At 41.0% G+C, this 17,178-nt stretch overlaps 1 protein-coding gene across 4 annotated transcripts; it reads right to left on the bottom strand.

Moving 5' to 3' along the window:
- Positions 1-1,063: 1,063 nt before the first annotated feature.
- DCAF4 (DDB1 and CUL4 associated factor 4) lies at positions 1,064-15,798 on the bottom strand. 4 transcript variants are annotated; one of them, XM_089521816.1, is made up of 14 exons: positions 15,563-15,798; positions 13,738-13,855; positions 11,102-11,202; positions 10,809-10,966; positions 10,356-10,438; positions 9,748-9,850; positions 9,023-9,166; positions 7,303-7,352; positions 6,457-6,536; positions 4,101-4,196; positions 3,929-4,026; positions 3,588-3,764; positions 3,362-3,476; positions 1,064-1,598 (listed from the first exon to the last, which is right to left on the bottom strand). In XM_089521816.1, the coding sequence occupies exons 2-14, from the start codon at positions 13,851-13,853 to the stop codon at positions 1,345-1,347; spliced, it is 1,575 nt and encodes a 524-aa protein (XP_089377942.1). In that variant the 5' UTR covers positions 13,854-13,855; positions 15,563-15,798; the 3' UTR covers positions 1,064-1,344. The 4 variants fall into 4 exon arrangements, with proteins under 4 accessions (XP_089377942.1, XP_089377945.1, XP_089377944.1 ...); XM_089521819.1 differs by having other exon boundaries at positions 13,744-13,855; positions 15,563-15,797; XM_089521818.1 differs by lacking the exon at positions 15,563-15,798 and adding an exon at positions 15,199-15,554.
- Between the last annotated feature and the right edge of the window lie 1,380 nt (positions 15,799-17,178).

Raw genomic sequence — 17,178 nt, 5'->3', positions numbered from 1 at the left:
CAGCTTCTGCTTTTGTTATGATTTCCATTTTGGTGGCCAAATTGGTAGCTCTATGCTTTTTATCATGCTTGTGATAGCTGGTGGAACAGTCTAGTTTGTTTTCTGCCTTCTGTCTTATTTGTTGTTCACATGTGCTCAGTTAAGGAATTCTAGAGGCACCTGTTGCTACTTCGCCTGTTGTAGGCACATACACACATTTGAAAAGGTATTCACTGAGGAGTGTCCCACAGTATTCCAATTCAAGCACTATTGCACTGTTTACTGCAGCAACCAAGCAAATTAAAGTCTTTGTTCCTCCACTTTTTCACCACCCTCCCAATTCCAATGCTGTTAAAAAACAAAACACCTTTCCAGCTAGACATAGAACAAAGAGGAAAAGAAAAGGGGCAGGAAGAGGCTTTGTAAAAAGGAACTTCTTTGTCAAAGGATTTAACTGTGATATGCTTAGTATGTAGAGAGATCTTGTAGCACCTTTGGACTAACTGAAAGAAAGAAGTTAGCAGCATGAGCTTTCCTAGACTTAAGTCCACTACCCCCCCGCCATGCATTCTTCCAAAACACCAGAGGTGGATGAGGCACTCAGAACTGACTGTCCATTTATAGACAATGAACGAAGTTGCAGTTCTCAATACTGCCACAGTGTAGCTGTGGGTAACTGATTACTTGGGGATGCTCCCAGGTGCACATTCTTCAAGCTCTTCCGCAATAAAAAAAACGTGAAACACTTCTGTTCCCAAACATTTTGCATAAAGTTTATTCAACCTGTACTGGAAAAGTTCTGTTGTGAGTTTCAAATCTGCAACTGATTATATACACCAGAAGTGGGCAAAGTGCAACCTCCAGGGCTTCAATTTTATTTGCTCCCAAAATGCCCTCTAGGTGTGGGAGGAAATTTCACCATATTTCGAAGTCCCCCAGAAGAGACTTCCCCATCCCGGAAAAGAAAAGAAAAGAATGTAAGAAAGAGGAAGTTACTCTCTAGTTGTTTCCTTTCTTGGGCCTAAAAACATGGTAAAGGCATTGGGGGGAGGGGGGATATTTTTGTTTTGCTTGACGGGTGCAACTCTCCATGGTCCCGAGGGATGAATGCAGCCTCCTATCCCTCCACAATCGTTCATTTCTAATATACATACTTACAAACACCCATACATAAAGAATGAACCAGTCATGCTTGGAAAAAGCAAAATATAATCACTTCTGAATTTATTTTCAATGCTTCATAAAAAATATAGAAAAGAAAAATGTTCTTGGGATTACTATGAAGCTCCAAAATGTTAATGGATGATAAGAACAACAAGTCATGTCAATACAATAATAATTTAAATCCCCATCATATTATTAGTTTCAGTCACTAAGTAGGATGGAATGGTCCATGTCTTTGGTATCTAAGCAATATGGGTCATCCGATTTATATGAAAAATAGTACAGATCCTGCCTGACAGCCATAAGCAAGCCAGGAACCCCTCGGGTGCCTCCAAGCCGAGATGAGAACACTACACTTGGGATGGAGTCGGTGGAAGATGGATGTGGAGAAGGGATCGTCCGTAGCAATCGGGCATCTTGCAGACTCCAAATTCGTGTATAACAGTCTTGACCCACTAAAAGGACAAAAGGTAATTAAAATCAAAAGAAATTTCCAGCACCTACATCCTTTTGTTAATTCCAATATTTTTGTCACAACATAGCCTCTCTTTCCATTTGCTTTCTCATGCTAGGTTTTTCTTTCAGATTTAAGCAACAGTTAGCCCTACTACTGAGCAGAGGGTGGTATCTCCCTCAGGCAGCAGATGTGTTAGGAAGTGTTAGAAAGATTGCTGAGTGCCACATGATCTACATATGCCCTCTAAGCCAACCTGGTAGAGGGCACTGTTTCATTAAATATGCTAAAATAAGATTCAAATTCCAGTTTGATTGGCTTTTGTTTTGTTTTCTTACATATTGTGCATGACGGTGGTGGGGAGAGTTTAGCTCCCAACATAGGCAGTAAAATGGGTTGGGATCAGCTTTCTGAGGCAAAAGCAGCAAAGCAACTGTGGATGTATGGAGATAATGCCCAATAAGGTCAACAGTTCAGAGTAAACACCAAACCAAAAAGGAGGGGAAAGGTAACATTGGAGGCTCAGTCTCTTCATAATTCAGATATGACAGTATATCATTATTCTCTATGGCGGGTTACAGACGGGCAAAAAGGGGTGTGTTCATGACGTCATGAAGGTATAGCCTTCAGACGGCCCTTACCTGAATGCCGCCATGAACACGCCGCCCTCACGCCCCAAGCGGGAAGAAGTGGCATTAAAAAGGTGCTGCTTTCCCCCGCTTCTTTTCTATATACTGCGCAACTGCGCAACTCCGTCTATAAGCTGCTGCACCGGTACGCCAGAATTGTTACGCTGCTAATTTAAGTTGCCCATTTAAAAGCTCCGTGTCTGCTGCGTCGCATAATGAGTCGGGGTCCTGGAACATGCGCAGTTTGCACCAAGGCTCTAATTAGAGCATCAGATGCCATGCAGATGTGGAAGCTGCAGTACAGCTGCACTCTATTTTAATGCTCGTAACCCTAACCCTAGAGCAACATGTACGCATGCGCTGCTAGAATTGGGGAAAGTTTGGAATTTAAAGTGAACCCCTACACACATTCCTGTGCCATTTTCACCTAACAATAAAAAACCCCTAAAACTTTAAATATTTACATATGTACAAGGGAGGTGATGGGGGATGGCAGGCGGACAGCGGTGGCAGCAGCAACAGCTTTGGCTGTGCATTGCAGATTCAGCAAGAGCGTGGGGACCAAAGGAGAGGAGGCATCCATGATGCTGGTGACACTACCAATGTGCAAGCGGACAAGGATGCCAACACTAGTTGATCACCAGCTGGCAGGAGACCACCATTGTTCTTGGGCAGTGCGAGGGAAAAAGTTTAAAGGGGCCTGGGCGCTTTAAATGTGCACATAGGCTTTCTGCTGCCGGTGCTGAGCGCCGCAGCTGCGCAGCTGCGCATCCGCCAGCCGGCAAAAGAAAAAAAAAAAAGCCCCGTTTTTGGCCGCCCATGCGGAAGCTGCCTCTCTCTTTGCAGCGTCCTCCGAGGTGGCGGTATGGAAACTGTGGGTCAGAAATGGCCCCAGGTGAGGCGTCTTCACTGCCCCCCGTGTGGAAGCCCCATACACCTGAGCCACGCCCCCAGGGCGGGCGGTCTGAAGGCTCCATATTCAGCCAAATACACCTTCAAGACGTCTTCCCCTGCCCGTCTGTAACCCGCCTATGTATACTTAAGAGGTCAAAGAAAAACACAGACAGCTTTACTTTTCCAGCAGAGCAAACACCACCACTAGGCCACCATAACTGCATTTAACCGTGTGTCATACCTGCTGTAAGAAATCCCTCTTCTTCATTAATGTGCAAAGGAAGAATGGTATGTTCATTGTGATGGCCTCTATATTCTTTCACACATTTTAGTTTTCTCAGATCCCAGAGTTTTACCTGCAAGTTGACAGAGTAACAGAAATATACATCTGCCTTAAGTAAAGGAAAAACTATGGAACATATGAGTAAAAATATATGCAACATTTTATGCAAGAAACCCATCTCTACCTTGCCTTCCATATCTGCAGCCATGAGGTAGTGCTCATTTTTTAGAACATTAACAGATGTGACTGCTGAGTGATGGAAAAGACGGATGGCCTTCCATCTCTGCCCTTTATGGGAACGCTGACGGACATCAATGCTGAAAATCTCCCCTGAACGGCAGCCATTATAGAGCATTGGAGTCTGAAAAAGCAAGGGAAGAAATTAAGTGGGCTTCTAAATTTATTTATTATTGCCTCTGAACTTACAAGGTTTCTCAAGGCAATGAACAAATAAAAGCAGCTCAAACAGCACAGAAGTACTGTATATTTCAGAAGCTGCTTCTCTCACAAAACTGTCCTACCTACCTGAGTGGCAAACTGCTGTGCTAGGACATCACTACTGGTACCAAATGTCTGCCGATGACCAGTCACTGTATTGGTCACAAGTACCTGTCGACTTAAACCTACAGTAAATAAAGTGTAAGCACCAGTTGGATAATAAAATTCAAAATGGAAGTAGGAAGTTACTTCATCTCACCAGTGCTAAAGCAATTGTCAGCCTGAGGATTCAAACACCAGGCACAGGACCAGGCTGTGGGGATTTTAAAGCTGCACAACATTCCTGGTTGATCTCCTAAAAGAAGAGGAAAAGAAGTTCTTAGGCATCATGTGGAAATGAAAAATGATGCTCAGTACCAGGCTTGCTGCTTGAAATATTTGGGGGACTACAATTTTATTATTTATACACCAACAGCTTCAGAATGTTTACATTCAAGACACAGTGGAGATATTTCTATGACATGGAATTACCTTTTTTTTTTTTTAATACAGGAGTTGAAATCTAGCCATCCATAGGACTTTTTTTTGACAGACTACTTACTACAGGCTCTTCTCAGATTTTTCTCCCACTGAAAAAATATTGCTTATACTTACCTCCTTGAAAACAGTAATTCTGCCAAAAAAACAATATGTAGGGCCCCTCTGCACCTTGTTTCATCCCCTCAAATCTACAAAAGGAGTTTCACAAACCTGAAGTGGGTTTCCAGCCATTTTACTGTTGGAGCATGTTTTTTGGGGCTGCTGTGGCAGATCCAGAGACTGAAAACTGGTCCTCTACTTCTAGACCTTGCCTAAGGAGGTAAAGGTTTCTCCTTTGACCTGATTGTCAAATCGTGTCCAGCTGTAGGGGTGGTGCTCTTAAGCCATTCTTAAGCCGAGGGAGGCAGCATTGTCAAAGATGACCCCATTGTCATGGCCACCATGACTGCACAGAATGCTGTTACCTTCCCACCGAAGGGGTGCCTATTTATCTACTTGATTTGCATGCTTTCAAAATGCTAGGCTGGCAGAAACTGACACTAGTGACGGGAGCTCACTCTGTCACTCGGCGCTTGGGTCTCAAACTGCCAACCTGTTGACCTTGTGGTCATCAGAATCAGCATCTTAGCTGCTAAGCAACCATGTCCCTTAAACCCTGCCTATTTTTGCATTAATACACAAAAACAGGCGTGCGTAGGTTATCTGCACAGTAAGTCCATAATTCATCTACTCTAAATCAGTTTTCTTTTATCTGCTCAGTGACCCATTTTAAGATTGTTTTTGTAACACATAAAGTCTCATTAAATACAATAGCATAATAAAATGGTATGCTTTATATCAGTGATGGCGAACCTTTTCGAGGCCGAGTGCCCAAACTGCAACCCAAAACCCACTTATTTATTGAGAAGTGCCATGTCCCACTGGCTTTCTAGTAACAAACTCTGGCAAACTATGTGCTGGGACGATGGCATATGTGCCCACAGAGAGGGCTCTGAGTGCCATTTCTGGCACACGTGCCATAGGTTCGCCATCACTGCCTTATATAAAATGGCAAAGTCAAGGTTTGCTTGTTGGAATTTATATTTTTTTGGAATATTTTCAATCCATGGATTGAAAAAAAAATCTGTGGATACAGAGGGCCGAATATAAACTATTCATGGTAGCACTTGTCCGCATGAGACAACTGGATATTAGATCTTCCAAAATTAATGCAGTTACAATATTATTGAATGAATATGATAGTTTTTTGTTTCAATATCTAGGTAAAATACTTTATGCAAACTGTGCAAATGCTTCATTTTCACTCATCTCATACATGCTTTATGAGTACTATTTCAAAAAGGATCATAAATACTTGGGGTCTGAGGGTCCTGTGCAACAGCAGCAGACCATATTTTCTTTAGACGCACACTGTCACATGTGTACAAATACAGTCAGCTCCCCATATCCATGGATTTTTTATCTACAGATTGACGCATCCGCGGTTTGAATAAAAATATTTAATTTTCCACAAGGCAATCCTTGATTTTGCCATTTTATAGAAGGGACACCATCTTACTGTGCCATTGGATTTAATGGGACTTCAGAATCCACAGATTTTAGTATCCACAAAAAGTCCTGGAACTAAACTCCAGCGGATACCATGGGACCACTGTAATAAATTAATACAAATGCAGGGATGGCCATGTTGATCTCAATCATAGAGAGAGTACTGAAATCCAGTAAAGTACTGTCAAGCACGTTTCCACACTGTTTTCTGCATGATGACCCCAAGAGAAACTCTGAAGACCATACAGGTTGGCCTAATAAAAGTATAAGCAAACTAAAGTATAAATTTCGAAGTTCACTGTTTGATCTAATGTATCATTATAATAGGGGTTCTAAATTCTTAACTGTGCACAACCCATAGATAAACATTTTCTATTGAACAGTTCTACATTTTCATTATAATCTTACAGATATAATTCAGGACTGGTATTTATTGTTAGATGTCTTAGAGACAGGCACTGAAAGTGCTGGAAGATTTACACCCCAAATCTATATGCATAATCATCCATCCAACAATCATGCAGTACCTGTGTTAGAGTTGCTAAATAAGGATGCTGGGAGCAAACTGGCACAGCCTAGAGTTTCTGCAATGCCCATGAGGCACAGCTTGATGGAGGCAGTTAAGGATATTAAAGAGGCAATACAAACAACTCTCAAAGGAACAAAATGTGTCACTTAATATCAGCCTGAGAGGAAGATCCACCTCTGCTACAGCAGCACTCATAAATATTTCACCAGAGAACAGTCACTTTCAGGCAGTCTCAAAATGTATAACACATACTATAAAGCAAGACTCCTGGGATTTCTTTTAAGTGGATACTTCTCTTTTTTCTCAGTGCTGCCAATCTTTCATACCTATCGTTTTAGTAAAGAAGTTAAACACAATCAGAAAGAATAATGTGGTTGAGAAGCAAGTGACATTCCTGCTCTTTACATCACTAAAGGGAAAAACACAGGGAAGATGTTTTATTTAACATTAATTAAATTAACAGTAATAATAATTAATTAGTATTTAGATTTTTTTTAAAAAATTAAATAATGGTAATCTTGTAGAGCCATACAAAACTGTACAGTTTCCATATTTAGTGCTTCAGTATTGTGGAATATATTAAAGAAATGCCTAACACTTGTGGCAAAGATATCATCTGGATATAATTAATCACTATTGCTTCCTAATCATGCTGTTCTGCATCTTTCATTGGGTGCAACTGTCATTAGTCTAATGGTGGTTGATGCCTACTGAGGCTGGTGGGACAAAGGGACAGATTAGTAGATGCATAACCAATTATATGTTCTTTGCAATCCCTGAACAGTGATAATTTTGAGAAATATGTTAATTAGCTAGTGCTTCTTCGTTTTAAAAAAAAGGATATAGAACATGGGAATCTGGATGACTTAGTGATGCCCAACAAACAGAATTCACCTTAATACACACAAAGAAAGATACAACAGGTAAAGTCAATTGGAACAACAACAGAATCCAAGAAATTAAGACCCAGAAGGGCTGAATATGTGAGACAGAATATAACGAGTGGAATCTTACTCCTCCAACATATGATTAGAAGGACAACCCTTCACCTACTGTGGGATGAATAAACTGAACAGTTTGCATTGCTGTAACTAACCAAAAAAGTAATCAGGGGATGGATTACAGCAAACGTGGTGTAGTGGTTTGAGGGTAGGACTATGGCTCTGCAGACCAGGGTCTGAATCCTGGCCCTGTCATGTAAAGCTACTGGGTGACCTAGGCAAGTCACTTTTCCAGCCTTAGGGGATGGCATTGTCAAACCCACTCTGAAAAATCTTGCCAAAAATTTTCCATGATACGTTCACCTTAGGGTCACCATAAGTCAAAATCAACTTGAAGGCACAAAACATCAATCAGGGAATATTACCATAGAAGAGGTGAGAGATTCAATAATATCCTAACAACATTTCAGGCTTGGTACAGTAGTACAGCTTATCAGCCATTCTACCTATACAAGGGCCAAACAACTGATAGAATGACTAGTCTGAACAAATCCCTTATATATTTTTGTTCTGCCCCTTAAAAAACATTTCTAGGACAGTTCTGCAACATGGCAAATACTGTAATATAATAATGGAATATACATAAGTGTACAACTTCTAAAACCTCTAAAGAAAAAAAATATTAAAAAAACAACGCCCGAGAATAAAGGAGTATGTTAAAAATGCCTAGGTGTCATGTGACACCAGAACAACAACAAAAGTGGTGCCAGACTAATCTTATCTGAGGAGAGGATGCTTGAACTCTGACTGCCATTATTGAAAATGCCTGACCTCGTATGGTAACACTGGGGACACCAAAAGAAAGGCATTTCACAACAATCTGAACTGGCTCATATGAAGAAAAGTACTCTCTCCAATACCTCAGTCCAAAACTGTTAATGTTTTTAAAGTTAATCCCCCACCTCTTTGAATTGTGCCTAGGCATAAATTAGAGGCTGACATAGTTGCTTAAGCAGAGAGGAAATACATTCTCAAGATCCCGTCAGCCGCTGCACAATGGTATTTTGAATCAACAGTAGTTTCTGAACTGCATTCAAAGTCAGTCTTACATATGTTTCACAACAACTCCACTCTGAAGTCAGTACCCCATGCATAATTGAGGTGCACAAAGTGGCGAAAATCATTCTGGGGATATTTGCAAACCTGTGACAGAAACTGCAAATTTATTTCGTTAGTCAGAATCTATTCCCATCTACAATAATTTGAACTGAAGGCTTACACATCAGAAATTCTGCTGAAGCTATTTAATCAAACTCATATTTTCTTTAGTTGAATACTTTTGCTTGCTAAAGGCAGAACAACAAGAACTGAAAGAATTAACTACAGGTAGTTTAGCTGTAGTATTTTACTTCTAAATTCTTCTCCAGGCTACTTTCACCCAATTGAGTCCAACATTTCACTTTGCAAAACTCACTTAAATAACTAGATTTATTATTGTAAGTAAAATCAGGAGGGACTATGCAATATTCTTATCAAAAGGATGCTTATTTGCAGGATTGCAATCTTAATTGCAATCAAACAGAACGGATCAATTGTAATCTTGAACAAAGGACAAAATAATACCTTGCGGTTTGTAAAATAAAGGTTGTCATACATCTCCACAGTAAGAGAATCCTTCCCCAAGCCACTAAGGTTGATAATACCATATTTACATCCTCCATGCTCTACATCATTCACAGTAAATATTCTTTCATAAGCAGTGTCTGCCTAAAAAGAAAAGAAAAGAAAATGTCTTGTTTTGAGTTGCTGTAAGTTTTTTTCCTATACATGGAGAGAGTCCAGGTACCAATAAGAATTTCTACACATACCAAAATGCAATTGGTTCCCCAAATGCCATAGATTAACACATTGTTATTTCCATCCCATATCACAGATCCAGCTATAAGGTACATTCTTCCAAGTATATGGCACCCAGGTTTCTGAAAGTTCTCATGTATGTGTCTTACAACAGGAATGAAAACTGTGCAGCCCACAGTGCTCCAATGTAGTCCCCTGTCTCCAACAACTGGGGAAAAACACTTAGAAGCCTCTAGGAAGGAATGAGTTAAGGCTACTGTGAAGGTCAACTTTGGGAGGGAGCCTTTTCCTCTTAAAAAAAACAAACAAACAGCTGGGGGAAATGGTTTCAGAAAAATGGGTAGGTTTGGGACAAAGAGGTCCATGGGTGGTGGAATATATGATGTTTGCAGACCCCGGATCCTCTGTGGCTATCCACATAAGATAATGTTGCTATCCAGTGCAAACACAAATGTTTATGTTCCAGCATAAAAGAAGAGCACTCAACATACTGCTATCAGTTTAAAATAGTTGTTTCCAGAAACTGTAGAATCTGGGCTCTCAATTTCTAATTTTCTTCTCTGCATACAATTCACCTTTAATTCATGAATCAACCTACAAAGAAAAGAGGAAAAGAGAAAATAAAATTACCATATTGTTTTTTAATGTCAATAAAATAGATAAAATGGATGTAAAGCAATATTTTCTAACACTTCAGTTATATTAAATTCTTACATTGCCCAGATGTTACCAAACATATTAATTCCAGGACAGTAATAGGGGACAAAAAGGCAATTCATTCTACTGAACTGCCTATTAATATCAGTGAAATAAAGTAGTTATTATCAGATTATTTAGTTAAAGCTAAACAGTAAAGGACCATTAATAATTGTATATTCTTTTTTAAAACACAAGTTGAAGAAAGGACAACATTTGAATAAGAAATATTTACCTCATCTGTCAAGTCTGCAAACTAATTTTCTGGTAAAGGTGGGCTAAAAGTGAAAGACATACAAATACACCATCCATGCACTACAGAATGAGATATGAATAAATTCACTAGATCATAGGCAACTTTGCAAGAGCTCTATAACATAAATGAAATGTTAAATAATCTTACCTGCAATAGTTGATTGAGCTGAACAAACCTAACTGCCTCTTGCGTAAGACAATTGAAGAGTTCAGTCCACATCTGGATGTTTTCTATTAAAAATTGGGGACAGAATAATATTATGTCATATTCGTTGTGCTTAAAGACAAATAAAGCACATCAGCTTCTTATGTACATTAGCAGATGAACAACTAGTAAATTGTGAATTTGATACATTTTTAAAACACTTGCTGTGCTTAGTCCATCCATATCTGTAGACTTCTGTTTATGAATTAAAGCTTGATCAATAACACACTTGCTCATCTAACAGAGAAATTTAGACTTATATTAAACCAGAGGCCACAATCCCATACAGAATTAGTCAGATTGAAATGCACAGACATCAAATGACTTAATAATGCATAACTCTGTGCTGGATGGAGGCCACTGTGCAAAATTTAAGGAACAAATTAAACACGGTACTTTTATACATTTCTTTTCCTCTTCTAGGAGTTTCAGCCTCTGACATTCCATTTCTCTGTGCTGAATGCTTTCTCTGGTGAGAGGATTGCAGTTGTTATGCCCAGGAAGTAAGCGGAAATAACGATTCTTTTCAGGATCATAATAAAAACCCGGTAATTCTAAAAAGAAATAGAACAGATATTTCTTCAAAAACAAGTTTGTTTAACAGTCCTCTTAGCTACACAATATAGCAGTGGACATATATATATATATATTTTTAAAAAAGTAGTGAGCTTTGTTAACACTTTTCTTACCAGGCGCTGGAGAGTTCTGGCACATACTAGAAGATGTAGAGGGGGATTCAGTTTGGCTTGTACCCGGGTTCTGTGAGTTTTGTCTTTCTTCTTGTTCATATCTATAAAAAAGGAATGCATGAAGAAAAGAATACAATACTGTTGATAGATTAACTAATAAAACACTGTCATCTTCCTGTACATTTCTGTTTTGCTCTAAAAGATTTTGATACAGTAGTCCCTTCCCTTATGCGGGGGATTTGTTCTGAACCCCACCGTGTAAGAGAAATACCATGTAAGCTCAAACCCCATTAAAGTTAATGGGCTCGTGCTTGCGGTGGTGCAGCAGTGTGTGCATGGGCATGCGCGCAATTACGCTTTCCAATGCGTGGCGCCATTCTTTGGGTATAATGCGGGCACACTGTACTACATTTTAATCAAATTATCTTCAAGGCAGTTTACATCAGTGTAAACTATGCACCTCTATATACGCATCCCTGAATTAGACAGAGTATATTTCCCTTCACAGTCTCAAGACAACTGGCAGCTGAAGGCAAATGTTCTTCTTGACAAGCAGAGAGTAAGTAAACACTTAGTTCTTACTATGAGTTAATTAGTTCCTGTGAGTCAATTAAGTTCCTTTCTAAATTTAGAAACCAAAAGGTTAGTTTAAAGGATGGAATGAGAAGCTATAATAAAAAGAAAGCTCCAATCCCCTACTTTATCTTTCTCCACTATAACTTTCTCATCACCCTGCCCCTTCCACAGAAACAGATTTCAAGGGACCACTAAGCAGCTATTAGGCCATATAAACCATCATTTAACCTTTCCTTTGACAGTAACAGCTATGTTTTTAGAACCGTCTCCTCCAATTCATAATAACCTCTGCTAGTGGGATGAACCATGACCTTCAAAGTTAAGTGTGGCTGAAGGCTTGAAGGTTTGGGATGTTTGAAGTGACCTTCTTGAAGCTTCTTGCAGCTAAAACAGCTTTAGTGTGGTATTTCCACCTCTTAACCCATCCTATTCACCAGTCTGACAACACCTTGATTCCACATACTGTAAAATGCAATTAGAATATTGCAGTACAGTACATATCAAAGAATCATAGAGTTGGAAGAGATGACAAGGGCCATCCAGTCCAGCCCCCTGTCATGCAGGAACTCACAATCAAAGCACCTCCAACAGATGGCCATCAAGCCTCTGTTTAAAGACCTCCAAAGAAGGAGACACCACCACTATCCAAGGAAGTTTGTTGTGTTAAGGAAAATGCAACATGGGATATACAGTAGAAGAAATAAAACATGTATGTGAGAGTCACTATGACTAAGCAAAAGCAATTAAGAAGCCACACAGGTGTAAAAGCTAATGTAATTTAGCAGTCCTAAATGCCAAGGACAGAAATGTAGAATGTATAATTGAAAACACCTGAGAATCATTAAGTGTACAAGGTGAAATGATGAAATCATTAAGTATGGGTTGAACTATGAGAACCAATCAAAATGGATGTACACGCCCACTGGGTGGAAACTGACTAAGTGGGTGGTGTTTGACAATGGCTATAATAATTGCTATGTTTGCCAATGTATTGTGTGAGTAGTTTGGAGATTGTGATTTGTGAGGGCATTAGTATTTGTATATAGTAGAATAAAGTAGATCTTTTATATAAGACTACTGAGTTGTCTGGTGTCTTGGGTGAAGATACAAGAGCCAGCAGGATCCTGGAGAAGTGTGAAGACTTCTGTGGAAGAAGAGTGAGAAGGCTTGGAGAGTTTGTCAGGGTCTTCAGCCTATTCTCTGAAACTCTGCTGCTTTGGAGAAAAGCATTAACCACTGGCCAAAACTGGTCAGCGCCGGTGCATAACAAGGTGGTGAGTTAGAGCCAGAGGTGAAGAGCTACAACTCCTATCATCCCTGACATGTTGCACTGTCAAAAACAACTTTTACTGCCAGGAAGTTCCTCCTAATGTTGAGGTGGAATCTCTTTGCCTAAAGCTTGCATCCATTGCTCTGGGTCCTATTCCCTGAAGCAGCAGAAAACAAACTTGGCCCATCCTCAATATGACATCCCTTCAAATGCTTACACAGGGCTCTTATATTGCCTCCAGGCTAAACATACCTAGCTCACTAAGCATTTCCTCATAAGGCATAGTTTCCAGACCCTTCACCATTTTGGTTGCCCTTCTTTGGACATGCTTCAGCTTGTCAACATCCTTTTTGAACTGTGGTGCCCAGAACTGGACACAGTATTCCAGATGAGGTCTGACTAAAGCAGAATAACTATTACTTCCCTTGATCTAGACACTATGCTTCCCACTATGAAGTAGGAAAATGCAGCTTACTTTATTGGGATTACTATAGTAAATAGCAAATTATCCCATGGAACATTCAAAGAAATTGGAATATTTTGCCCCCAAATAGTCTGGTTAACACTAAGCAAATATGGGAATAATGCTTTTTGAAGGTTGTTTTGCCAAGGAGATTATTTGGCAAAATAATCCAATCTTCAAGTTTGATCCAAAGCACATTAGGGCCTTATTATAGTACCCACCCATTTCTCCCATAAACTACAAATGGCAAGGAAATAGCCTGGTGGTTGCTAATGGATGGTCTCCATTAGTGCACACTTTCAAAACACCGAAAGAACTGTAACATACACTTGCCTTTCTGTATAACTCCAGTGGTGGAGCGCCCTGTATGGTTGGTTATTATAGGTTTGCCTGCGATTGCTCCGGGCACGTTTTTCTCTGCCTCGCCAGTTGTTTCTCTTCATTCCTGCAGTTTACAAAAATGAAATTCATGTACAACACAAATATTCTGAAAAGCCTTCAACACTCACATAAAACTAACTACTTTAGCTTTACTTTGGATTTTTATTTCTTTAACAGTAGCCATGTTGCATGAAAAAAAAACCCCGTTGAAATTAAGAATGATTTCAGAAGCAGTCTTTGATTCAGCACACTGTAAGTCCAGAACCTCACACAAGCAGCAGACCCAGCTGAACTGACCTAACACAGCTTTCTGAATCCAAGAACCCGAACAGACAGGCCAAATGAAGCAGCTTTGAGCCACTTTGGAAGTGTGCTGTTTAACCAATGCACATGTCCTAAGGGGCCAGAAGCTGCTCCAAAGCCACTCTCCAGCCCTAAGGAGCTTCCAGCCTTTTAGGACATGTGTGTGTCATTTAAACAGCACACCTCCAAAGTGGCCCAAAGCTGCTTCATCTGGCCTGTCTGTTCAAGCCCCTAGTCACTGCATGGCAATATTCATCTTATTGTCACTAATAGATTAAGACAGTAAGTTCAAATTGTAACCTTTTCCAATTAACATTTCAGCCTAAAATATATTCTGAGCACTGTTGACTCACGTTCAGCTTGTGGTCTACTAAGACTATTAGATCCCTTTCAAATGTCGTCTCATTAAGCCAGGGGTCCCCAACTCTTTGTTGTTGTTAACTTCTCTTGAGTCGATCTTGACTCATGGTGACCCTATGGATGAGACACCTCCAAGGCCCCCCTTAATTCCTGCAACCCCATACTCCTTAATAGAGGCCATCCATTTATCATGTGGCTTTCCTCTCTTCCTACCTCCCTCCACCTTCCCCAGCTTTATTGTCTTTTCTAGAGAATTGTGCCTTCTCATGATGTGTCCAAAGTGCGACAGCCTCAGTTTGGTCATCTTGGCTTCCAGGGAGGTTTCTGGCTTGATCTTCTCTAGGACCCATTTGTTTGTCCTTTTGGCTGTCCATGGGATCCTTAGCACTCTTCTCCAGCACTACATCTCAGATGAATGGGTTTTCTTCCTATCTTCTTTCTCAATTGCCCAGCTCCCCTGTCCATACGTGGCAACAGGGAATGCAGTGCCTTGGGCAGTTTTAACTTTTGCGCCAGGTCATGTATCTTTGCATTTTAGAGTCTTTTCTCGCTCACAACATTATTCTATTTTAAACCATTTAAATCTGTACTTTATAATGTTATTTCTGTCTGTGGCATAGACGTTGTCGATGCATTTTGTTGTTGTAACCCGCCTCAATCCTTTTGGGAGAGGCAGGCTACAAATAACATTTATTGTTTTTATTATTCTTATTGTTTATTATAGGCACCCTCCCCGTTCTTAACCTTCTTCTGGTCTCCTGACGCAGTCCCCATTTCTACCAAGGTCTGATCCCAGGTATGGAGATCCTTTACTCCTCCCATGTCCTCACTGTCTGGGCTGAACTGGTAAAGGTCCTCAACAGTCATTATTTGCCTTTGCTCTTCCTCAGGAGGTGTGCCAGCTCTGTGGGGTTTCCTGCTAGTAGCAAATGGTGTCCTCTGCGGATCTTAGATGGCTGATATCCCTTCCTCCCATGTCCACTCTCTTCTCCTTCTCCTTCTGTGTATCTAGGCATTTCATTGTATTCCGCCTGAGTGTAGCGCCTGACGTGGCTCCTTTTTGGTTGGCAAGACCTACAAAACTCAATACTGGCGCAGAGGCACCTACCGAGCTCCCGCTGAGCAGCGCTGACGAAGAAGTCCCCCTTCCCTTCGCTCACTGAGGCCCAGCACTCACTCCACGTCTTTCCTTCTTCCTCCCTCGCTCATTGGTGCCTAAGGTTCCGTTCCAAACACTGCTGGCCTTTTCATTGGACAACGGAGACGCCAATCATGTGAAGTAGTATGTTTTCCACCTATAGAGCTCTCGCTAAGCAGCGCCGAAGACTGCTCCCTTCCCCTCCAAACCTCCCTTCGCTCGCTGAGGCCCAGAGGCCACGCCTTTCCTCTTTCCTTCTTCCTCCCTCTCTCATTGGAGCCCGCAGTTCCGTTCCAAACACTTCTGGCCTTTTTCATTGGACGACAGGGACGCCAATCATGTGTCGTAGTATGCTTTTTTTCTCCCACCCACCCCCTCAGCGAGGAACATTTCGGACCTTCCCCCCCCCACACACACCTATAGTCACGCGGCCACGCGGCTTTGGCGGGTCACGTGACTGTTCTGTGATTTCGAGGCCGTTTCGGTGGCGCGCGCCTGACTGGGGAGCCGAGTGGGCGTGGCTAGCAGGGGAAGGAGGAGGAGGAGGAGCAGCAGCAAGCAAGGTGCTTTGGTTTTGGCTTCAGCTCCCAGAAGCCTCAGCCATGTTGGCCAATAGTGTGGGATTCTGGGAGCTGAAGTCCAAAATCCCCTTAAAGGGCACGGTTTGGGGACCACTGCTTTTTTTAGAGACAAGGTAACCAGACTTGGCCCTCCTGCTTTTCCAAGACAGGTCCTCCATTTCAGCCTTCTGTCCAGGAGGAATTCCAAATGTCCCCCATTTTGAGCATCACTAAGAAGCATAGATTTAATATTTCCATTTGTGCTTTTAGCTTTTATTTCAGAATATCCTGTTTTTCTTGAATGTCCTACATTTTTGGTCCATTGTTGTCCTTGGCAGTGAGGACATCTGGTCACTCTTGTGTATAGAAAAGTTTATATGCTCTCTCTTTCCTTTTGGTCCAAAACACACTGTAGAAATAACATAGTTTGAGACTGCCTTAACCGCCCTGCCTCAGTGCTAGGGAATAGTACTTCATTGTGGCACCAGAGCTCTTTCTGACAAAGAAGGCTAAAGGTCTCACAAAACTACAGTTCCCAGAATTCCCTAGCATTGAGCCAAGGCAGTTAAAGTGGCCTCAAACTGGATTATTTCTGTAGTGTGTTTTGGACTTAAGAAGTAAGAACCACCAAATGAGCCTGTGTCCAAGAAAGAATTTGAATCACAGAACAAAGTCAGAACACTTACCAGCTTGATGGAAGGTCCAAGACAGATATATATATATACATATATATATACACACACACACACACACACACACACACGTGTCAATTTTTGTCCTGTTACTTTCATAAACCAGCGACAACTTTCTCATGTTTAGGGAGTTACTCTCCACTTGCTTTTTCTGGAAGTAAGCTCTATTCAAAAGATGATAGGCCTGCTAAAAAGACCAATACATGGCTGCTGTTGCAAATCAGACCTGAACTCTCCCTAGAAGCAAAGATGACCAAATTGAGGATGTCATATTTTGGGCATATCATGAAAAGAAAGGGCCCACTAGAAAAGACTTTGGACCTTATCAGATGCA

The sequence above is a fragment of the Sceloporus occidentalis genome, unplaced genomic scaffold, assembly GCF_023333645.1.
Source record: "Sceloporus occidentalis isolate IW3139 unplaced genomic scaffold, rSceOcc1.0.p SCAF_4, whole genome shotgun sequence".
NCBI lineage: Eukaryota > Metazoa > Chordata > Lepidosauria > Squamata > Phrynosomatidae > Sceloporus > Sceloporus occidentalis.
Note: the sequence above shows the minus strand (reverse complement) of the source record. Positions and strands in the feature narration are given on the sequence as shown.